Source organism: Pelobates fuscus, chromosome 4 (genome assembly GCF_036172605.1).
Source record: "Pelobates fuscus isolate aPelFus1 chromosome 4, aPelFus1.pri, whole genome shotgun sequence".
In the NCBI taxonomy this organism is placed as follows: Eukaryota; Metazoa; Chordata; class Amphibia; order Anura; family Pelobatidae; genus Pelobates; species Pelobates fuscus.
Window position 1 is genome coordinate 263,537,672 of NC_086320.1, and position 26,029 is coordinate 263,563,700.

General features: G+C 38.3%; 1 protein-coding gene across 1 annotated transcript in view; it reads left to right on the top strand.

Moving 5' to 3' along the window:
* VPS41 (VPS41 subunit of HOPS complex) overlaps positions 1–26,029 on the top strand; it is a 312,102-nt gene that overhangs the window by 193,678 nt on the left and 92,395 nt on the right. Inside the window, exons 8-13 of the mRNA XM_063450642.1 lie at positions 7,029–7,148; positions 10,421–10,567; positions 11,811–11,877; positions 14,317–14,414; positions 15,965–16,094; positions 24,647–24,762. Coding sequence (XP_063306712.1) covers positions 7,029–7,148; positions 10,421–10,567; positions 11,811–11,877; positions 14,317–14,414; positions 15,965–16,094; positions 24,647–24,762 — 678 coding nt within the window. The remainder of the gene's footprint in view (positions 1–7,028; positions 7,149–10,420; positions 10,568–11,810; positions 11,878–14,316; positions 14,415–15,964; positions 16,095–24,646; positions 24,763–26,029) is intronic.

The window sequence follows — 26,029 nt, forward strand, 5'->3', positions numbered from 1 at the left end:
TGGAGCTTTCGTCAGGACAAGAAATATATATATATATATATCAGTCACACCCTGATGCCTTAAGTTTTTATCCTGAAATGAAAGCCTTGTTTAAATATTCCATATAGGTATATGATGTATACATTTGTTGCTATTCTATCCTTTCCATTAAATATGCTAGAGCAGTATAAGGCATGTTATTTCTCTGCATTGCCAAATGCCCTGGAACAAATTTTTGTCTATCATTTTTTCTCAGCTACTGCATAAACGTTGTATTTTAGTTGTTTTTATTGCACGGAACGTGTTTTTTTTTTTTTTTTTTTTAACACTCACTCAATTCTACATTTGACAGTAGCAACACTTGGCAATTTGCATTAAGTGTCCTCTGCCTCTGACCCTTTTGAAATGGAACAGATATTTTAAAGCCCTAGTTCATAAGATCCGACCAAAAGTCATTTGCACAGTAATGATTTTGCTGAGGCACCCATGGGTGTAAGTACTGTGTACAGTACACCCACAAGATGAGCTCTGTAGGACAAAGAAACAATATTACAAAATGTTACCCTGAAAGGTCTTCAGATTCATGTACTGCATGGTAAAATGTTCCAACTATAGAATCATGCCAACTTAAATATTATATTCTGGTGCCATCTTGTGGTAAGAGAGTAGACCTCCTACAACACAGCATAACAAGATAAATTTACAGATACATTATTTTAAAGTTGATTCATTTTAATATTATTAATGTACTCAATACAGTCTTAATGTATCTGGTATAAATTGCAGAAACCAGTTTATAGAAGTGCACAATGTTTATACAATTAAACAAATCATAATACTGAAGGAAGAAATACTTAAGGTATTGCAACTAATCTTCAAAGTATCACCTATTGAGATGGACACACTTGGAACCAGGCAGCTGCTCTAGGATTATATTAAAGCATTTTCCTTTCTGTGTGTAGTTCTGTTTAGTTGTAAATGTAGGATACTTACAATACAATACAATTTTATACCTGTGAGATTTAATTCCCTGAGGAATTAAAATATCTAGATAGGTTAAAAAAAAATTTCAAGTTTAAACTAAAATCCACTAGGTTTTGATTGTCCTATAAGGGAAAAATCCTAAAGTATTGTTTCTTAGGAAAGAGTAGACAACATATTTTCTTTATCTTGTTTATTATTCAAATTCCCCTTCTTATTCATGAATTTTAACATCTCATCATGTTTTCCATAATCTCCCTGAATTCTTGCAGTGTTGTTTTTCCCTTGAGCTTAACCCCTTAAGGATGCAGGCAATTGTCCAACATCTAACCAAAAACAAAACCAAGAAAATGTATTTTCTATGTGTTTGTGCGACTATAACTTAAGTTTTTTGCTTTTTTTAATGTGCTCATACACTGACCAGCCACAACATTACAGGGAGTGCAGAATTATCAGGCAAATTAGTATTTTGACCACATCATCCTCTTTATGCATTTTGTCTTACTCCAAGCTGTATAGGCTCGAAAGCCTACTACCAATTAAGCATATTAGGTGATGTGCATCTCTGTAATGAGAAGGGGTGTGGTCTAATGACATCAACACCCTATATCATGTGTGCATAATTATTAGGCAACTTCCTTTCCTTTGGCAAAATGGGTCAAAAGAAGGACTTGACAGGCTCAGAAAAGTAAAAAATAGTGAGATATCTTGCAGAGGGATGCAGCACTCTTAAAATTGCAAAGCTTCTGAAGCATGATCATCGAACAATCAAGCGTTTCATTCAAAATAGTCAACAGGGTCGCAAGAAGCGTGTGGAGAAACCAAGGCGCAAAATAACTGCCCATGAACTGAGAAAAGTCAAGCGTGCAGCTGCCAAGATGCCACTTGCCACCAGTTTGGCCATATTTCAGAGCTGCAACATCACTGGAGTGCCCAAAAGCACAAGGTGTGCAATACTCAGAGACATGGCCAAGGTAAGAAAGGCTGAAAGACGACCACCACTGAACAAGACACACAAGCTGAAACGTCAAGACTGGGCCAAGAAATATCTCAAGACTGATTTTTCTAAGGTTTTATGGACTGATGAAATGAGAGTGAGTCTTGATGGGCCAGATGGATGGATTGGTAAAGGGCAGAGAGCTCCAGTCCGACTCAGACGCCAGCAAGGTGGAGGTGGAGTACTGGTTTGGGCTGGTATCATCAAAGATGAGCTTGTGGGGCCTTTTCGGGTTGAGGATGGAGTCAAGCTCAACTCCCAGTCCTACTGCCAGTTTCTGGAAGACACCTTCTTCAAGCAGTGGTACAGGAAGAAGTCTGCATCCTTCAAGAAAAACATGATTTTCATGCAGGACAATGCTCCATCACACGCGTCCAAGTACTCCACAGCGTGGCTGGCAAGAAAGGGTATAAAAGAAGAAAATCTAATGACATGGCCTCCTTGTTCACCTGATCTGAACCCCATTGAGAACCTGTGGTCCATCATCAAATGTGAGATTTACAAGGAGGGAAAACAGTACACCTCTCTGAACAGTGTCTGGGAGGCTGTGGTTGCTGCTGCACGCAATGTTGATGGTGAACAGATCAAAACACTGACAGAATCCATGGATGGCAGGCTTTTCAGTGTCCTTGCAAAGAAAGGTGGCTATATTGGTCACTGATTTGTTTTTGTTTTGTTTTTGAATGTCAGAAATGTATATTTGTGAATGTTGAGATGTTATATTGGTTTCACTGGTAAAAATAAATAATTGAAATGGGTATATATTTGTTTTTTGTTAAGTTGCCTAATAATTATGCACAGTGATAGTCACCTGCACACACAGATATCCCCCTAAAATAGCTATAACTAAAAACAAACTAAAAACTACTTCCAAAAATATTCAGCTTTGATATTAATGAGTTTTTTGGGTTCATTGAGAACATGGTTGTTGTTCAATAATAAAATTAATCCTCAAAAATACAACTTGCCTAATAATTCTGCACTCCCTGTATAGCCACCTGTCCAATATGGTGTAGGTCCCTCTTGTGTTGCTTAAACAGCTCTGTTGCATCGAGGTATGGATTCCACAATACCTCTGAATATGCTCTGTGGTATATGGCACCAAAAGATTAGCAGCAGATCTTTTAAGTCCTGCAGTTTGTGAGGTTGAGCATCTCCATGGATCGGAATTGTTGCTCCAGCACATCCCACAGATGCTCCTCAAACCAATCCCTAACAATTTTTGCAGTGTTTATTATACTGCTTAAAAAGGTCACTGCCATCAGGGAACAACATTGCCACGAAGGGGTGTAAGTTGTCTGCAACAATCTCTTGGTAGGCCATAAGTATCAAAGTAACATCCATATGTATGCCATCACCCTAGGTTTCCTAGCATAACATTGCCCAGAACATAGCACTGCCTCTACTGGTCTACTTCTTCAAATAGTCATTCTTGCTGTCATCTCTTCCTCAGGTAAACTACGCACTTGGCCTTCCACCTGATCTAAAAGAAAACATCATTAGTCAACAAGACAACTTTATTCCATTGCTCCATGGTCCCTACTAAAGGCACTTTTGGCAGTGGACATGGTTATTATGGCACTCTGAACGATTTGCGTCTACGTAGCCCTATGTGCAGCAAACTATGATGCACAATGTGTATTTCAGCAATTTAAGCTACAATAACTCTTCTGTATGATCAGACCAGACTGGTTAGCCTTTATTTCCCATGTGCATCAATGAGCCTTGGGCGCCCATGAACCTGATGCCGGTTTACTGGTTGTCTTTCCTTGCACCACTTTTGATCGGTACTACCTTGGCAAAGTCACTCAGATCTTTCCACTTGTCCATTTTTCCTGCTTCTAACGCAAGAAATAAAAGACTGACTGCTCACTTACTGCCCAATATATCCCACCACTTGACAAGTGCCGTTATAATGATATCAATCTTATTCACTTCACCTTTCAGTGGTTCTACTGTTGTGGTTGATCAGTGTATTCTATATATATATATTTATTTTTTTGTGTGTATTTTCTACAACAATGATTTTTATTAGTTTTGCAGGTACATTAAAAAAAAAGTTGTTGCCTATTTTTAAAGGGCCGAAAGGGCTTTCTTTTAATATCCAATATGTATGCCTAACACAACACATTTAATATTAATACAAAAGGGAAATATTCAAAATACAACGCTCCGCCCTATTGTTTTGCTTATAATATATGTGAACAAAGCAAGTACAACTAAAGAAAACAAAACTTTCCAATAGACTAATGCATCAGTCAAGAATGTTAAATGCCTAAAATGTTTGGTAGTTAGCGCTAACCTTATGCTATTTTCCCCCCAACTCTATACAAATCCAACCCTTCCCTCAAGCCATATGCTTTCACTAGCTTTAACTGTATACCTACTATACCTACCCTTGTCTTAACCCTCGAGTATCCCTAACCCTAAAGAAGCATTATCCTTAACCCAGCATACATACAGCTCATATATAAAGATGGGAACCTTCCCGTGGTGTGAGCAAGGATTTAACCCTGTTCACATCAAAATGTTAGGACGTTGTGTGGAGTATGGTATAGGACGTCCGAACGCCAAGAAGGGAGGCTAACTTTCTCCTGCAGCCATATTTGTTAACTCATCAGGATCAGTACCCTTATAACAGTTTTAACATAGCAAACACACCCAACATGAATAATAATATTCAAACCACTGATTTGCATCTGTAAAACTTTTTCTGAGTAACATTTGAAAAAAAAAATGTGAGTAAAGCAATGCTAAAATTATTAGTGTTTTTTAGTCAAACGTAAGTAATCCATTAAAGCATATTTTCCCCTTTCATTACAGTTTTTCATATGTTATCTATGTTACAGTTCACCAATGGGTATATGAGTTTTGGCAAAACGATTCCCTCCCCCCATGCTTTAGTTTTCTTTTTGCAAGGTAATCTCCATCAGCATGTGCTATCTAATTAATTACCTGTAAACACAGACAACGCCGTTTCAATTTAAAATTGCCGATCTGGCCAAATTCTTTAACATAGCTATGGTTTCAGTGGTTCTATGAAAAAAGCCCACCTGAAAATTGCACATGGAAAAAACCCCCACAAAAATGCCCACACTGAATAATATGCACCTACAGTAATTTTGCCATTTATGAGCATGAATATGACCTACATTTTATTTTGTTATCGATATCTTATGATTAAAATATCTCATTCATATGCAACAATTTGCATTGTGATTTTATAATGTATAATTAAATAATAATTTTGTTATAAGTATACTAATTCACTGCTAAATAAAATGTGGCCTGTGTATGTAGGCGGCTTTAACCCCTTAAGGACCGAGGCAATTGACTTAAACAAAACCTAGAATTTGAGCTATATATCTCTGTTCAAAATGTACCTCTTTTATATTAAGTGTAGCTACTATATGTGCATTGTTTCCATGTGGGCATTTTTCTTGTGGTCATTTATGATAGTGTTTTTTTTTCGGTGGGCTTTTTTTCATGTGGGCTTTTTTTTTTCCTGTTCACCAGTTTGTTTGGCTACTTTGGCCTTAAATTTTAAATTTACTTTAATTTCTAACTTTAGTAAATAGCCCTGATAGTCTACTGGTGAACAAGAAAAAAAAACTTTGAATACACTCTGGACAAGCACATATTTGGGGAAAAAGTCCATATTATGCATTTTGTTTCATACAGTTTAAAAACTGTTTCTAGAAGAGTGTAGATAAAGTTAGATTTGCTAATTATTTGAACCAGCAAGATTTGACTACGGTCGTTTAACCCCTTAAGGACACATGACATGTGTGACATGTCATGATTCCCTTTTATTCCAGAAGTTTGGTCCTTAAGGGGTTAAAGGCAAATTGAATGAAAATCTGAAGTGAACTAGCAGTGGGGTTTTGGACGCCTTTCAGTGTAAACCCATAAAAAAAAATTATCTGCGGAGTATAAATGTTGGTAGCAAATAGTGATAATAAAGTACTACATCTTATACTTTTGCATCAGCCCTGCCATCTAGACTTGTTGAAATCTCTGTCTACCGTCTGATTGTTTTATTCTATTTTCTATTTTTCCTATATCTAAATTGTTTTGATATCCATTAGTGTTTTCTTTTTGTGTTCTCCACGCAGTTTGACAATTTTATTATACCTTTCACACACAAAAAAAACCCTCAAAACAAAAACTTTGGTGGTTCAAATAGATCCAACACACTGGAAAAAAAAGATTTCAGCCTCGTTTTCGCAACATCTGTCTCCGGAGGTTGAAAGAATTCTAAAACTACAGTCACTTTTTACAAGTAAATGCCTGAGAAATTAGGTATTAACGGCTGAAGACGTGGCCAAAAAAGACATTAAAATAGTCAGTGTATACACTTAAAGATATACTTTTAAGATTTTCTTAAAAGAGAATTGAAAGCTTTTATTATATCCACCAGCATAAAAAAAACTACAATATGTGTAGATTGCGCAGACCGTCACCTAACAAGATACTACGACGATGCAGAGTATCATAAGGGTTTTCTTTTCCTATTACTTTTACCCTAATTCGTGTTTAAAACCATTTTCTCCACCCCGTTCTCTCTATTTTTTCTTCTTTCTTCCCTTTCTCTTTTTCATTCTGTTTCCTGATGCCATAAAATAAAAAAGATTTAAGAAACATGTCTTAATACACAATGCAGACACCGTTTCTACCTACCCTTAAAGTATCCTAATGTTTTATTTTATTTTAATATTCTATTGTATTATTTTTTTCACAACACAAAAAAAAAAGAATTACAATAAATACTGAAGAGAAAAGATAAGGCAAAGATATATTCCATTGTAATATGGTATATTATATAGATCAGATACATGGCCAATGTGGCAATGAAAACTTTAGGTAAAATGATTCAAAACAGTCATAAATAGGTATATTTGAAGAATATACAATAGCACATTATAAAAGCTGGAACGCTCTGTAATGTATTTCTGTGTATAAATTGAACTCTTTCTGGACATTTGTAAAGCTGCATGTACAGTGGCTTTCTAAATATATGTATTTGTATTTATCCAGTTTATGATGTTTGCTCTGTATATTTTCCTTGTAGCTTCTGCTGTATGAGAGAACATGGCTGAATCGTTGGAAGACAACAGTCTTACATGAAGGAGAAGGGAATATAACCAACATCAAATGGAGGGGAAATCTTATAGCCTGGGCTAATAATATGGTAAGAGTTTTAGATTTACTGTCAATAGATAAACCGGCTAAATCTAGGCTGTTATTTTACCATATCGCAAACATAGAATGTGACGGCAGATAAGAACCATTCGGCCCATCTAGTCTACCCAATTTTCTAAAATACTTTCATTAGTCTCTTATATCTAAGATAGCCTTATGTCTATCCCACGCATGCTTAAACTCCTTCACTGTATTAACCTCTACCACGTCAGCTTGAAGGCTATTCCATGCATCCACTACCCTCTCAGTAAAGTAATACTTCCTGGTATTATTTTTAAACCTTTGCCCCTCTAATTTAAGACTATGTTCTCTTGTTGTGGTAGTTTTTCTTCTTTTAAATATGGTCTCCTCCTTTACTGTGTTAATTCCCTTTATGTATTTAAATATTTCTATCATATCCCCCCTGTCTCGTCTTTCCTCCAAGCTATACATGTTAAGATCCTTTAACCTTTCCTGGTAAGTTTTATCCTGCAATCCATTAACCAGTTTAGTAGCCCTTCTCTGAACTCGCTCTAAAGTATCAATATCCTTCTGAAGATACGGTCTCCAGTACGACGTACAATACTCCAAGTGAGGTCTCACCAGTGTTCTGTACAATGGCATGAGCACTTCCCTCTTTCTACTGCTAATACCTCTCCCTATACAACCAAGCATTCTGCTAGCATGTCCTGCTGCTCTTTTACATTGTCTGCCTACTTTTAAGTCATCAGAAATAATCACCCCTAAATCCATTTCCTCAGATGTTGAGGTTAGGACTCTATCAAATATTCTGTACTCTGCCCTTGGGTTTTTACGTCCAAGATGCATTATCTTGCACTTATCCACATTAAATGTCAGTTGCCACAAGGACAATTGCTGACATTATCAGCCCAGATATCAGTGGGATTTACAGCTATTTAATGTGTAAGCAGCTATACGTACATATTGAATTAAATCTCTATTTTAAACTGTATTTGTATCTATAAACCCTGATCAGGGTAAAGTCACTGTTTCTGGGCAATTAGCTTATTTGCATCTTCACTCATACATTAGTGATGCGGTTGTTTTTGCTCTTTTGGCTTTCTGTGCACCATTTGGAATCCAGTTTTTTATTTTTGTAACATTAGTAGCATATTTATTATTATTAGCATACTAGTAAACAAAATATGGAGATACAAAGTGGTTGTGTACGCAGGGCTATCCATCCCTTTCGGGGTACATCTGGGCCATCCATTCAAAGCATGCTGGATGAAGTGGAAGTAATCTTAGGATTATGTTTATTTTAATCACTTATACAGTGGGACCTCGGTTTACAACATAATTTTCGGTTTACAAATGAAAATCCATTGAAAATAATGCCTCGGTTTACAATTTTTTTTTCGCAATACAAAACTAGTTTCCCCAGGATGCATTGCACCTGGGAGATTTATAGCACCGCACCCTGCATGCTGGAGCGGGTGGGTAGCACGTGGCGTCGAGTATGGAGGTGTTAGAGCGGCTTTTGCATTGGGTTTTGGAGCCATTCTGGAAATAGTTTTCAGTTGTTTTGGGACTTTTTGGTGCATTTCTCAAGCTGCGGAAAGGTAGGGAGCTGAGCTTGGTCGTTTGCATGCCTTTTATTGTGTGTTCTGCATTGTGGGTTGGTTTACATGCCAGCTCATTTTGACTTTTTTCTGACCTCCAGAACGGCTTAATTGGTTTTCAATGCATTCCTATGGGAAACCACGTTTCGGTTTACAAATTGTTTGCAGTAAGAAACATCCCGGAGAACGCATTAAATTCCCACTGTATTTGATAAAATACATAAGGCAAAGTAATCGCAACTGTGCTCGATTATATCTTTTGACTGACTGTCAGTGGGATTGGTTTGCTGAACAGTAAAAGTCCATCCATGTGCCATCCACGTCTGTTTATGACCTTCAATTAGATATACCTGTTATTTTAAGGGTCCTGGTGGAAGTATCAGAATATTAAAATATAGATGGAAACCCCTGTCGTATGTTGCCATCTTCGGACTAATCCTGTTGATTTTGAGTGCATATATATTGATTTATTTATTTATTGTGTGTGTAAAAGCCCTAGTGAAATTCTTGATTGTGCTTGGTCCTGAAGAAGTTAATAGTGTAAGCGTTGTTATAGTAAGCCACTATGGAACTGGTTTATGCATGTCCTGTTCTTTAGTGAATTAATCAGACTTCATTTTATATGTGAGTAAGGCTTAGCTGGTCAGTAAACTTACTATACTTGTCTTTATATATTTTAGAATCCATCATGATGGTTTTTTTGTGTTGTGGTTTTATTTTATTTTTTTTAAGTTTGGCACAACATTTTACTCTAATGAAGCAAAAATGTCAAATGCATTGAGGTGCTCATAATCGTTCTCTTAACCTCTTTTGTTAACAATCCTCAAACTGAAAACAGATGCGCAGTCTTAATACCTGGATGCTGAGATGCAGAATTAAATTGCCTCTCTGTGCATTGATTGATGCTAAAAGCTTTACTTTTTACCCTGATATTTAGACTCAAATGATTCTTGATGTGGCTGTTGAACAGCCGCTAATACAAATTTTTAGCATCAAAGCAAATGGATATAAAATTACCTCTACTTGTTAGTATTCTCACTTTCACTTTTTGTGAGTGATGCTAATGAACATCTTTACGCCATGACCTTGTTTCTGTTCCAGAGGTGCCACCTTCCTCTACCTTATTTTATCGCGAAGCCAATGCTCTGAAATGTTTTTTTTTTTTTTGGGGGGGGGGGGGAGGGGGAGGTTTTTTTTTTTTTTTTTTATTATCCATTAGCCAAATTGGCCACTCATGCAATTGCAAGTCATGATTACCATGTGGATTAATGTAACACGGTAATGTGTAAATATTAACTCCAAAAGAGTGAATAATTCTATCATTATACTTATTGTTTTCTTTGGATACTACACTATAATGCTTCTGCTTGTTCATTTTGTGGGGGATTTTTTGGGTCCACCATCTCCTTTTGTTCCCTGAAGACTACAATTAAAGACTGTGCTGCTGCTTGCTGTCTGCGTATATTGAAGGTTAAGAGGAAGAGCTATATCTCTAGTTTTTCATGAGAACGTCATATGTTCTGCAGCACAGAATATCTATAATCGGGGCCATTTTTGTTCTGCAAACAATAGTGCGTTTGCTAAAAAGCAATTGATAATTCATACAAACACATTTCATTTCATTTGCTATTGAGATTTGCTCTCTAATGATGGAGAATGACATTTTCTTTTAAAGATATGTATGTGTATTTGAATCTAGGGTGTGAAGATCTATGACATCATGACACGGCAAAGGATTACGAATGTGCCCAGAGGGGACACGAGTCTCCGTCCAGACATGTATCCCTGCAGCCTGTTCTGGAAAGATAATTTGACTCTTGTTGTTGGATGGGGAAAATCTGTTAAGGTACCTGTTCGACTATCCAGCCTGATTTCCTTCTGATAGTGCTATAGTTTTGTCAATATATGTATATAAGATGGATGTTAGTTGGTTACATACAATTCAGAGAAATAAAGAAAATCAGAAATTGTAATTTAGTCTAAAATGAACTCTGCAGACAATAGGTTCATGTTAGGAATTTACAAATTATTCCAATGTCCACATAGAGATAGTATTGTGGCCAAAAGGTAAAGGTACTCTACAGGGATAACTAGGATTGTGTTGCCTACTTTCCTGCCTTAATCCAGTTTGGATTCAGCAAGTTTCCTCAAATCCACCTTTTGTTTCTATTTAGTAGTGTCTCAGACAGAAAGCCTCAGCAAATCCCGATTTCAACAAATACCATGACTGAGGGCAGGATGGAGCTATCCATGCTTGACTCATAATTTATCAATTATATAAAATATAAAATGAAGGAAAAATAGAGGCTGCACTCACGGACAATCGACGTTTCGGTCCACGCAGGGACCTTCCTCAGGATTAACTGACTCACCGAAACCGAAACGTCGATTGTTTGATACATGGAATAAAGCAGATTTCTATTTTTGATACTACAAGTCCGTGAGTGCAGCCTCTATTTTTCCTTTATTTTGTATACATCAACATCCCCTGAAGGGACTGGCACCCGGCCATTTAAACCACTGCTTTAAAGCAGTAGGTCATTGAAGCGTGAGTGCAAGGATAAATTTATTGTGGAGATATATATATATATATATATATATATATATATATTATTTTTTATTTTATTTTTCTTCTTTTTTTCAAAATCTGCTGTGGACAAAAGTTTGCACTTCACTTCTCTCTTTTGTAAATAAAACCCGTATTCTTGAACATTTATTTATTTGAAATATTTTATGTGCAAAAGGATTTTCATTGCTTCACTCAAGCTATATTTTTGTTTAAGGCACCTGGCCTTACTCTTTAGCAGTTATATTGGATATAGCTAAATAATATAATGTAATCACCAAAAAGTGTGAATACTTGCACAATAAAGTCTGCCTTAGTAGGTGTCAGTTGACAGAAGAACTTGAAATCAATGGTCTTAATGTCCCTCCTGGTACAACACAATAAGCAGGGAATTGTATCAAATATTTATCCATGGCCAGTTACTAAAAAATAACAAAAATAGCATCACTTCTTGTTTACTAAATGATGTGTAATAAAAAACAAATTGTTACTATTTTTGTTTATGAGGTATTTTCCATTGCAGGTCTGCTCAGTTAAAGAGAGACACGCCAGTGAAGTAAGAGATTTGCCCAGTCGTTATGTTGAAATAGGTATGACTGTGACAAACGCCATTTGAAATCCGAGTGTAGATAACTGTTTTAACAATAGAATAATCACTTGTAAATGTCATAATATTTATTTTGTTGTACAATTGAGTGTTAGCATGAATTCTTATAATAGAATCCGGAGGAGTTGATCTGCATAAAAGAAGATAATTCATGAAAATAGACTATTGCCTGTTCAAACCATGTAAAACTCCAGCTGTGTAAGGGTGAGCAATCATCTTGAAGCTTAAGGGGATAGCTCGTTTGCATAGATGAGCAATACAGCTGTCTACAAACACATCTCTCAGTCACCTTGGGTTATTTTTCCAATTCCACGTTTCTCTGGGACTCATGTTTATTACAGGATGTTCCTATGCACGTGCAGTACTTTGTAGAGCTTGTGCAGTGTGTTTTGGGCAAAGTTTAGTTGCAGCGATCTCAGCCTATGGAACATTGATTTGCAAATGACATGCCAGGCTGATACAGTCTGCACTGTCGAAAGGCATGCAAAACATTTTACTACAGATCGAATGCACCTTGTTAGTCTTACATGTGCACAGTGGAAGCTTGACTATAGGGGATATAGGGCAGCCAAAATGTGCGAAGCATAATGATAACTGTGTTAGAGAAAAAACAAAACATCTGAAAGTAGCAATCCTTTGAATACCAGACCTTCTTTCTACTGAGGATTAAAAATGGGTGGAATGTATGCAATTTAAACATACTTCAAACATTGTTTAAGTATGTATATGATCAATATCAAATGTGTATGCTTTCAAATAAAATCACAGTATTGTTTAGGGAAGATCAACAATTACTGGCACCATTTAGTGGTCATCTTCTGCGGTATAAATTTATTTAGAACGCTGTTTGCATTAACTTGTCAATAACAAAACCGCCCTTGAGCCAGTTTCCAGTATCAAAAGTGGTGAAACTTGTTTGCTACAAAAATAAAATAAATGGCATAAAGGTAGAAGTGCACTGTAGTGGTTATAGTTCTTGTAGTGTTCCTTAAAGCTGAAGCTATTTTGGTGCATTCTGATGTAATATTTCTTAGCTGGGGGTTTAATTGCTAATACCAAAAAAAGTGTAATAGTGTAAATGTACCAGATAGTGCAACCTGGCAAACAATCTATTGAAAAGGAGTTTCTTGCTACTGTGAATCAACCTGATTCAAGTATTAATTTCTCACTGTGCTCAGCTTGTCACACTAAAAATGGAATCCATTTAGGAATACTTGAGAATAGAGGTCCTGGACACTGTCCTAAGCAGTATATACATGCCCTGTCTATATTAACAATACATATGTCCGTATTTAAGAGGCAATCCAGACAGCTAAGTATCTTTTTGAAAAGTGTAGCTTTTGTGGATTATTGGCCTAATGAAATGTGGTTGTTCTTGGACCGAGAAATTCTAAGAGCTTACAAAGTACAGATATGTAAGCATGGCTCTGCTGACACATTGTCAGGAATTAATTCAGGAGCTTCATTTTCCCACTCTTTGTAGATCAAACTGTGTAACAGTCCTGCAAGCAATATGTGAAAAGCGAGACGTACTTGCAGTTCGTGGAATGGCATGTTAGATAGCTTTCCTGGTAATATTGCCTCGGGAAGATTGATATTCTGGCATCCTTACCTCAGCTGTCTTCTCTGCTGAATTGATGAAAAAGACTAGTGTGGATTTTATAGTGTTGTTTTTTTTCTGCATGAGAATTTTGATAGTGTAATAATGTTAACTAAAATGACCTTTAACTTCGAACATACTAATGAAAAGTTGGCTAAACTTTGCTCGTCAAGCTGGTGTGGACTATATTTTCATAGTCCAGAAAGTTGATGTCAAAGCATCATGGGAAATATAGACCACAACAGCTGCTTATCTATCACTACTTTAAGTAAATATCTGAGCATGTCTTCCAAAGTACTTTCCATTTTTTAAATGGACTCTTCATGCAGCATGACAACTCAATGCTCATTGAGTCGATTATGGTGCAAGGAGGTCCCCTGCCTCTGTGTCTCTGCACACAGTTTTTTAGAACTGCAGTTGTTTAATATGGATTATCTACATAATATACTACAAATGCAGCTCTCTTCCATCCTGGATTGTCCCTTTAATCAAGATAGAAGAATGGTGTGTGACTGCCATCTGCTGACTTGTGAATCAGTATTTCTTGTGCACGTTTATTTTTTAAGTTACACTTTAACAGTATTTTTACTAGCAGCATATTTAATCAGTGATAATTTTTTTTTAATTTTAAAATTGGTATATTTCTAGTTTATTATTGCGTGTCTGATTATCCAAGCTCACCTTAATGCATAGTGTCAACAAATCACTTATGTTGGGGAAAGTATCTTAATTATTTTATGTGAAACTACAGTTTTGAAGATTTCACAGTTAGGTAAACTATTTGAACTGCTTACTAATCTGTTCCTTTTCTCCCCTTTGTAGTTTCCCAGTTCGATACAGAATTCTTCATCAGTGGAATAGCTCCTCTCTGTGACCAGTTTGTGATGCTATTTTATGTAAAGGAGACTTCGGACCAAAAGGTATCTGATTACATTCGTATATATAGGCTAAGTAAAATCAACATCTGCTCAAAGCTTTCTGGAAGACTTTTATTTTAAAACCGTGCATGTAAAACAGGATCGTTAATTCAAACTGTACACATTATTTTTTGTTACTTTCTGGATAAATGATTTCAAAGTCATTTACATGTCTACCTTTATAAAAACGTAAAGAATGGAGCGGTTATTATGGAAACGACAGGTTCCTAGCGATGGTTAACTTATCGTTTGCCTTTGAAGAATTATGCATTCAGATTATTTTTCACATAATACTTGTAATAATCATCTTTTAGTTTCATAAAACCTAACAAGTTGGAATATAGGGATAAATAAGAAATAAATCTAGATTTTAAAATAAAGATTGACAAAGAATGATGCAACTGTTAAGCTTATCAGATGATTTGTGGTATGCTAATTCTCAAAGAAACTGATGGTGGTCAACTTAGCAGGGAGCTAATTAAATGTACTTTAATGATCATTGCACAGAGTAATATTTTTTTTTGTGTTTATATATAAATACTTCCTCTTTCCATTTTGCCAAAACTGTGACTCATTAATTGACTACATAACATGCTGTGCTATTAGTCATCCAGCTCCACAATATATGCACAATTACTTGCATTACGCACACTTATTTTTGACAATCTTTATATAGATTTTTAAGTTTTATAACCTTAAAGAAAAATAGAAAATACATAGAAAGTACTATGAGAATGAGTATTTGGTTAGCACCTTGAGAACACAAACAATTAAAGAAACCTGTGCTTTCAAAGGGAAAATACTCCACCATGGTGCTCCACCATGACTGAACTAGAACAGATCATGCTGCTTCTCCTATGAGGTGAGTTTTCTGGGTATTTGTAGTGGAAGCCACAGTGGCTGGGCTGATCCAGCAAATGTTTGGTTTACAAAGAGCAAAGTGGGAGTGAGCAATTGGAGAGTGGGCAATTGACATGGAAGGGAGCCAACTGTACCACGTGGATCTAGATAAAGTGGTCCGCTTCGAAGTGTGAAGACAGTGTGTTACAATATCAAATCAAACCATGTGTTAAATTTGTCTCCAGATGTTGTGGACTACATATCCCTTGATGCTTTGCCAGCAGTCCATAAAATCTGCAGTGCCAAAGGTTGCCTACCCCTCATCTAACCTATCAAAGAGAAAAGCAGGGCATGTCTTTGAGAAACATTAGCTGTATTTTTTTTCTTCAAGGTTTATTTACAAAAAATCAGGTGCATAAAGAGTACAATGAGTATAAATTGGTTACAATATGAGTGACACAGTGTCAAGATTACTTAACACAGAAAGCACATTCACAGAACAAGTAGTGCAGATATTATCATTGAAAATGAAAACGTTATATCATTGAAATTGTAGTCAAACATCCACCACCCTATGTATTGTGCAGTGTTAAAGTTTGCCTTACCTTAGATTTAGTAAAATCAGTCCAATATACAAGGTAAACAGGTATTGGTTGAAGAAGCATTATGAAGCCAGCAGCAAGATTGTTTTATACTCTATTGTATATTTCCAGAACAAAGTGTTTTGTGCCAGACCACGTTTTGACATTATTCAACCACACCCAGACTCATATGAAGAAGTGTCATCAGATGCCATAACAGTAAGAGGCTTTCAAGAAAATGAGTGTCGGGATTATCGCCTAGGTAATATATTTTATATAACCATTTTGTAAGGCCTAGTTGCCATTGGGTATTATTCTCGGTGTCTGAAAATATGTAAAGAACAGGTTATAAGATACTGGTAAAGTAGCATGACCATCCTGAGCTAAGATATATCTACATCAGCAAGATGAATATTTGCTAGATAGGCTGGTGTGGCCTAGGTCATGGGTTTTCAAGGGGAAGGATCTCACATGGGCTAATCTGTTATATGTTATTAAAAAGGCTCTAACTGCTGTTGAAGATGTGAAAGAGAGAGCGAATCCATAAAACACATTTGATGAGACTGTTAAAGTTAAATAAAATAAAAAATATTGTTTTACAATTTTTTAAGGACTTAAATGTTAATATCCCAGTATTAACCCCTGAATTCTTTATTTTTCACCTTGTTTTTTTTAGAGTTTCAAAATTTATAATATTCTTGTCTTTCCGTATTCTGTTAGTGACAAAATAATGTCTTACTAGATACTGGAAACAAACAGAGACTCCCAATCTCAATGAAATAAAAAAATCAAATACATTTTCAAGGCACTATGGAAAGAGCTGTATATTTTAATACAGGGAGTGCAGAATTATTAGGCAAGTTGTATTTTTGAGGATTCATTTTATTATTGAACAACAACCATGTTCTCAATGAACCAAAAAAACTCATTAATATCAAAGCTGAATATTTTTGGAAGTAGTTTTTAGTTTGTTTTTAGTTTTAGCTATTTTAGGGGGATATCTGTGTGTGCAGGTGACTATTACTGTGCATAATTATTAGGCAACTTAACAAAAAACAAATATATACCCATTTCAATTATTTATTTTTACCAGTGAAACCAATATAACATCTCAACATTCACAAATATACATTTCTGACATTCAAAAACAAAACAAAAACTCTATGCCTCATTAATTTATGATGTTCCCTATTTATGACTTTTTCCTATCTTATCTCTCACTTTCCCTCATATATCCTTAAATTAAAATTCCCTTTCATTTGCTTTTCCTTGATTTTGTTTTAACAGCCCAATGATTCTCCACCCACAATCTGCTGTATCTAACCCCAGATTCTCTCCTTTATAGCCTGGGCCCCATAAAATTACAGAACCAGCTACACCCAGGACTCACAGCACACAACCCTGCAGGACTTGCCATAAGCAGAGGTAGCATTTCTGGATGATCACTTCCCACCCACCCTACCCCGCACCCCAACCCCCCATGGTAATCATTACATTTATAGATAGCTCAAATTACCTAGCTTTCCTGTTAAACCAATATGTCCACCAAGCCCTCCACACCCAAAATAGCTATACTCACACAATACCTCTTTAACCCTTAACCCTCCTAACCACAGCTCTTAAAAACACAGCACCTACTCTCCTACTAATGTTCTCACTTCTGTTTTTCACTTTCTCTCTCACTTCCCTCATCATTAAAATCTCTCTATCATTTCACTTACCTGTTCCTGCTAACACCATCTTCATTGCTCCCTCCCTGCTCCACTCATCTCTGTATTCATCACATGCACTTTACTCATATTTATCCAGCCTTTCTCCACACACCCCTCCTAAATACCTTAGACACAAGCTCTCATCCCCAACATTTAAATCTTACTCGCACCTTCTCTTCCTTTCCATCCTACTACTCCTAGCAGCAGGTGATGTCTCTCCAAACCCTGGTCCCTCCACTACTTAGCCACCTGGTTCAAACACCAGAAACCACAACAACCTAATACCCATTCCATGTAATTCTCACTATAATTCCTCTTTTAAAGCTGCCCTCTGGAATGCACGCTCTGTGTGCAGCACCTTTAAATCTACTTCTATCCATGACCTATTTATCTCACACTCCCTAAACCTACTTGCACTAACAGAAACATGGCTCTCTCCCTCGGATACTGCTACCCCTGCCTCACTGTCCTTTGGTGGTCTTCACTTTACCCACAATCCAAGACAAGCGGAGATTAAAGGTGGCGGTGTAGGTTTTCTTCTCTCACCCCACTGCTCCTTTAAAACCCTGCCCACCCCCCCTTCCCTCTCTTTCCCATCATTCGAAATTCATTCAATTCGCCTTTTCAAACCCTTCTCTGCTAACATTGCCGTCATATATCATCCCCCTGGTTCCCCTCTCCTGTTCCTTGACCACTTTGCTGCCTGGCTACCCTACTTCCTCTCTTCCAACATTCCATCCCTAATTCTTGGAGACTTCAATATTCCCATTAACCCACCTTTAACCCCAGCAGCCTCTAAACTACTTTCAATTACTTCCTCCCTTGGACTATTGCAGTGGGCTAATTCTCCCACTCATGTAGCTGGCAATACCCTCGACCTTATTTTCTCCTATTCATGTACATTATCTAATATCTGCAATACTCCATTTCCTCTCTCTGATCACCACCTCTTATCGTTTGCTCTCAATTACCCCCTCACCCAACAACCTCAGCCTAACCCCCCTCAGCTCAGGAGGAACCTTAACTCTATTGACCTCCAGCAGCTGTCGGCTGACATTGATTCACAACTGCTATCCATCCCTTCCCTCTCCTGTCCCTCACTGGCCATCTCCACATATAACACTACCCTCACATCTGCCTTGAACACTGCAGCCCCACTCCAAACATGCACCTCGAGGAGAACACGACCCCAACCTTGGCATAATAAATCAACACGCTATCTGCAGAGTTGCTCCCGCTGTGCTGAACGCTCCTGGAGGAAGTCCCGCACCCAGGCAGACTATCTTCATTATAGATTCATGTTGCTTTCATACAGCGCAGCCCTTGCCCTCGCCAAACAGTCCTACTTTTCCTCTCTCATTAGTTCATGCTCCCGCAATCCCAGACGTCTCTTTGACACTTTTAATTCCCTTCTCCGCCCTGCTGTGGCCACCCCCAAAACTAACCTTACAGCTGATAGCTTTGCATATTACTTTACTGACAAGATTGAACAGCTAAGGAAACAATTCTCCCCTCCTTGCCGTTCTCTTTCTCAACCACACATAAATCATGCTTTCCCTACCCTTCAGACTTTCTCCCCAGCTACTGAACAAGAGGTGGCTGCACTTCTCCGTTCCTCTCGCCCCACCACTTGCCCACTTGATCCTGTCCCATCTCACCTTATCAGATCTCTCTCCCCTTGTCTTGTGCCTATCCTAACACACATCTTTAACTGCTCTCTCTCTTCTGGCACTGTTCCTGCTGACCTTAAACATGCCACTGTAATACCTATCCTGAAAAAAACATCTCTTGACCCGTCCTCCCCCTCTAACTATCGTCCCATATCCCTGCTCCCTTACTCATCAAAGCTTTTGGAAAGACTTGTCTTTACCCGTGTGTCTCACTTCCTTAATTCCAACTCTCTCCTTGACCCTCTTCAGTCTGGCTTCCGCCCTCTCCACTCTACTGAGACCGCTCTTATCAAAGTGACTAATGACCTAATCTCTGCTAAATCCAAAGGTCACTACTCCATATTAATTCTCCTTGACCTCTCTGCTGCCTTTGACACAGTTGATCATGCTCTCCTCCTTCAAACTCTTCAATCACTCGGTCTCTGTGACTCTGTCCTCTCTTGGTTTTCCTCCTATCTCTCCCAACGCTCATTTAGTGTCTCCTTTTCCAAGGATACCTCCTCCCCTCGCCCTGTCTCGGTTGGAGTTCCCCAAGGCTCTGTCCTTGGTCCCCTTCTATTTTCTCTTTATACTGCCTCTCTTGGAAAACGTATTGCCTCTTTTGGATTCAACTACCACCTGTACGCTGATGACACTCAGATATACCTCTCCTCACCGGACCTCTCCCCGGCCGCCCTGCAACGTGTCACTGCTTGCCTCTCTTCCATCTCTGACTGGATGTCGTCACGCTTTCTCAAACTTAACCTCTCTAAAACTGAACTCCTTGTCTTTCCTCCTCCTAATACTGATCCTCCTCTCTCACTCTCCCTTCAAGTCAGTGATATCCACATAAGTCCATCCCTACAAGCGCGCTGTCTTGGCATCATACTTGACTCTGGTCTCACCTTTGAGTCTCACATCCAGTTTGTTGCCAAGTCCTGTAAGTTCCAACTCAAAAACATAGCCCGCATCCGCCCCTTTCTTACGCAAGATGCCACCAAGGAGCTTGTTCATGCTCTAGTAATTTCCCGCATGGATTACTGTAACTCTCTCCTGATTGGGCTCCCCAAAAGCCGTACTGCCCCGCTACAGTCTGTAATGAATGCTGCAGCTAGACTGATTTTCCTATCCAGTCGGTCCTCTCACACCTCGCCCCTCTGCCAGTCCTTACATTGGCTCCCTGTATCCTATCGGAGTCAATTCAAAGTGCTAACCCATACATTTAAAGCACTGAACAATTCCAGCCCCTCTTATATCTCTTCACTGATCCAGAGGTATGCCCCTCCTCGTACCCTCCGCTCTGCCCGCGACCACCTCCTGACCGCTGCTCGCACCCGTACGGCCAACTCGCGCTTGCAGGACCTCTCACGGGCGGCTCCTCTCCTTTGGAATAACTTGCCTACTGCCATCAGACTCTCCCCTAGTCTTCAATCATTTAAGAAGGGCCTTAAAACCCATCTCTTCAGGAAAGCGTATGGCCTCCCAGAGTAATCTCTCCCTTACATACCTGTCTCTTGCTCTCTCCTATGGGATAGTGCTTTGCTCTCTTCTCCAGCTCTGCTTCACTCCTACCTGATATTTCCTATCCTAATGTTTCTAATACCCCACCTCCTATAGACTGTAAGCTCATTTGAGCAGGGTTCTCTTCAACCTATTGTTCCTGTAAGTTTTCTTGTAATTGTCTTATTTATTGTTACATCCCCCCTCTCAAAATATTGTAAAGCGCTACGGAATCTGTTGGCGCTATATAAATGGCAATAATAATAATAATAATAAAAAACAAATCAGTGACCAATATAGCCACCTTTCTTTGCAAGGACACTGAAAAGCCTGCCATCCATGGATTCTGTCAGTGTTTTGATCTGTTCACCATCAACATTGCGTGCAGCAGCAACCACAGCCTCCCAGACACTGTTCAGAGAGGTGTACTGTTTTCCCTCCTTGTAAATCTCACATTTGATGATGGACCACAGGTTCTCAATGGGGTTCAGATCAGGTGAACAAGGAGGCCAGGTCATTAGATTTTCTTCTTTTATACCCTTTCTTGCCAGCCACGCTGTGGAGTACTTGGACGCGTGTGATGGAGCATTGTCCTGCATGAAAATCATGTTTTTCTTGAAAGATGCAGACTTCTTCCTGTACCACTGCTTGAAGAAGGTGTCTTCCAGAAACTGGCAATAGGACTGGGAGTTGAGCTTGACTCCATCCTCAACCCGAAAAGGCCCCACAAGCTCATCTTTGATGATACCAGCCCAAACCAGTACTCCACCTCCACCTTGCTAGCGTCTGAGTCGGACTGGAGCTCTCTGCCCTTTACCAATCCAGCCACGGGCCCATCCATCTGGCCCATCAAGACTCACTCTCATTTCATCAGTCCATAAAACCTTAGACAAATCAGTCTTGAGATATTTCTTGGCCCAGTCTTGACGTTTCAGCTTGTGTGTCTTGTTCAGTGGTGGTCGTCTTTCAGCCTTTCTTACCTTGGCCATGAGTATTGCACACATTGTGCTTTTGGGCACTCCAGTGATGTTGCAGCTCTGAAATATGGCCAAACTGGTGGCAAGTGGCATCTTGGCAGCTGCACGCTTGACTTTTCTCAGTTCATGGGCAGTTATTTTGCGCCTTGGTTTCTCCACACGCTTCTTGCGACCCTGTTGACTATTTTGAATGAAACGCTTGATTGTACGATGATCACGCTTCAGAAGCTTTGCAATTTTAAGAGTGCTGCATCCCTTTGCAAGATATCTCAATATTTTTGACTTTTCTGAGCCTGTCAAGTCCTTCTTTTGACCCATTTTGTCAAAGGAAAGGAAGTTGCCTAATAATTATGCACACCTGATATAGGGTGTTGATGTCATTAGACCACACCCCTTCTCATTACAGAGATGCACATCACCTAATATGCTTAATTGGTAGTAGGCTTTCGAGCCTATACAGCTTGGAGTAAGACAACATGCATAAAGAGGATGATGTGGTCAAAATACTCATTTGCCAAATAATTCTGCACTCCCTGTAATGGTAACATAGATACTTGTAAAAAAAATATGGACTTCATGGTTTGAATATTATAATCATACCTGATAGCTTTATAAGTTACATTTCTTTACCTACCCTGGGCAACTGTAAGACAAAACGTAAAGAAAACCTATACAAAAATTATATTATAATAATAAAAATAAAGAGCTGCTCCCCTCTCAGCCCCTATCCTACCCCACAAACCCTCTCACACGCACACACACACACACACACACAATGCAGCCCTTGCACACATACACAGAAGCACACAATGCAGCCCTTACACACACACCTTCTCTTACTGCATCTCTTACACAAACTCAATGCACCCCTTACAGGCACACACTCTGTATTACATTACATGATTGTTCTTGCCCAGAAGAACATATGCGTTTAGCTGCTGCAACGGTGGAAACCACTTTGCCCAGCTGGGGTCTCTTCAGCTCCCCTCCGGGTAGCCTCTGAACCTCCCGTGTTGACCGAGCACCTAGTGACACAATTTTTGAGCGGGCCTCCAGTTTCGCCCAGAAGAGCTCGAAGATAGCATCCACTGTAGCCATAGATTTTAGAGGTTAGTGTGTCGAGTGTAGTTGGCCCTGCAGAAATAGACCATGTGTGTTGGTCATATTGCTTAGCCAGGCCTTGGATCAGGAGTTTTGCAGATCTTGCAGGTTTGCTTTGTAGAATCAATGTATGCAGCCGCAGCGGCCTATTGGGGGGGAAGTGTGGCCAGACCATGGTCATGCCGGGGATAAGGCCGGAGATCAGCTGCGTCTCTCGCCCCAGGTCAGATAGCAGGCCGCAGTGAGCTACGGGCTCCACAAAATGCTATGCAGAGCAGAGGTTTCTTTTTTTTAAATGGGTACTCCTCACCTCTTGTATTTGTTGAGATGAATTTGTTTGTCAATTACTTAAAGGAAAACTATAGAGTCAGGAACACAAAACATATATTGCTAACCATATAGTGTTAAAAACACCATCTTGCACCCTTGCCCCTTTCCCTCCCTAAATATAGTAAAAGTCTGCTACTGCTTGCTCTGCCCCTGATCTGCCTTCTTGGCTGAGATAATCAGAAGTCAAAGCCAATCACAATGCTTTCACATAGAAAGCATTGGATTTGCTAAACTGTCAAGGATGCAGATCAGGGGCAGAGCAAGCACAAGCCAAGCATAGCCCTGGTCAATCAGCATCTCCTCATGGAAATGCATTGAATTTTGAGGACTGTGCAGCACTGTCCCAGGAAGCACCTCTAGTACCCATCTGAGAAGGCCAGTGGATGTATCCCTATGCCAGCCATAGGCAATCATTGGCACTTGCCAGCATTATGTGGGATGTAGTCCACAACATCTGGAGTGCCGAAGGTTCCCTACCCCTGCCCTAGGTTGTAATGTAAACACTGCATTTTTTCTGAAAAGACAGTGTTTACTGCAAAAAGCCTGAATGGAATGATTCTTCTCACCAGAACAAATACAATAAACTGTAGTTGTTTTGGCGACTATAGTGTCCCACTCCCTTTACTGACATACATCATCATTGTATGTTTCTAATGTACTGCTCAATATGTTGAAAATAAATGTGGGCTTAGAAAAATTAAGCAGTCACACAGAAAATCATGCTTTCTACAGTTGAAATGCTTTCCAATGTAGAAACAGAATATATAGAAAGGAAGTTCAGGATTTATTTTTAGAATTTGCAGATTGTCTGTCAACCGGTCAGAATTTTGAGAATACCTGCTTGAATTTGTTTTGTAGAATATGTATGCTTTAAACTGTACAAACCTTTATATAAACACTCTAGTTATTGTGTAATGTGTGCACTTGTATAACCAGATGATAACTATGTTTTCTCATTTATTATGGAGTGTTAACCTTTAGTGATTTCAGTCTGTAACCCAATTTTGGATAGATTTCACACATTGTTAGAACACTACCCTAAGAATAGAAATATATTTGTAAAATGTGCTGTGTTAATTATCTTGATACCTAATTAAGTGAATTACTCCTAACTGCCTTTGCCAAGACCATGAGAATAGTTAAAGAAAATTGTAATGTTGAGTTTCTGAACAATGGCATAGGGTGTCCATATGATTGGATGAATGTTCCAAATGTATAGAATTCACTGATTAACTGTCCAGAAGTACAAGCTCCGCTAAATTATAGTAGAAAATCAACTAATGAGAGGTAATTGCATGAAAAAGCCCTAAATAATAATTGATGTGAGAAAAACAATTGTTAGAGTAATTACGGTAAGTACAAGTGACTTGCCTGGGCCCAAAAATACTTGTTCCTAGCAATGAGGATTTTGTGAGATGCAGAGATGGCAAGCACATGAGTAAACATTGAATATCTGGTGTTTTTCTTAAAAACGAATAGAAAATAAAGACAGTCTGAATCTAATTTTAAACCACCTGCCTTGCTTTTATATATGTTTATATTTAGAGTATGCTGAAGGTGAATCGCTGTTTTATATCATTAGTCCAAGAGATGTTGTGTTGGCAAAAGAACGAGATCAAGATGACCACATTGACTGGCTTTTGGGGAGGAAGAAATATGAGGTGAATTATTTTTCCAAGTTTAAATCTCTATTAATTTTGTCCATTATGACAATTAACAAACACTACACAGCAAGGTTGTGTAGGTGGAGTGCAGCCTCGAAGCATACTGTAGCATTTGTATACCATTCAATTTTAATTTTGCTATGTCTCTAAAACAAATGTGTTGATTAACCACGCCTTGTCCATTTTTAGAATTGCCGATAATGAATGCTGTAATTGACATGTTATTTAGGACAATAATATTTTATGTTTGTGTAATTATTGCGGTTTATGTTTAAGATGCATTAGTACACTGTGCTACAGTAACTTCATGCCAGAATCCTGGGGTATTACATAAACTAAAACAAACCCCAAATATTTTTTTTAATGCACCACAGTGGTGTGTGTGTGTGTGTGTGTGTGTATATATTTATATATATATATATATATAAAATAGAAGAAAGGTGCACTCACAGGGCTTCATCCATAAGGTATTTTATTCTTAGTTGTGCCTTACATGTGTAGTTGATGTAGAATTATTAAAAATTTCAAAAAAAGACCCTTTAGGGGTCGAAACGTTGATTGAGGATTTGACTACACATGTAAGGCACAACTAAGAATAAAATACCTTATGGATGAAGCCCTGTGAGTGCACCTTTCTTCTATTTTATATATATACTGACGCTGAGGTTGCACCCAGGCAGGATTACAATAGATAGTTTCAATTGAGGGGTGAGTGCCAAGAATATCCTTGTATATATTTATATATATATATATATATATATATGTAACATTCAAAATATGTATTGCTTTTATATATATATATATATATATATATATAAATAAATATACATACACGTATATATGGTAAACGTGTAGATGTGTAGATTGTTTATTATAAGAAAGTATCATTAAATACAGTACTTAAAGGGACACTATAGTCACCAGAACAACTACAGCTTATTATATTTGTTCTAGTGAGTAAAATCAGTCCCTGCAGATGTTTATTGCAGTAAACACTGTCTTCACAGCCTAGGGGATACCTCCAGACTCCAGTCACCACTCCTTAGATTGCTACTAAAGGTGCTTCCTATGGGAAAGCACTGTTGTTGTCTGAGATCACCACTTCTGATGATGTCAGCCAAGTAGGCAGATCAGGGACAGAGCCAGTACCACCAGATTGTAATAAAGGTAAGATTTTACTATGTTTATGGGGAACAGTGGGGCTAGATAGATGTTTGAATACATGTTTGTGTTCCTGACCCTATAGTGTTCCTTTAAAGGGACA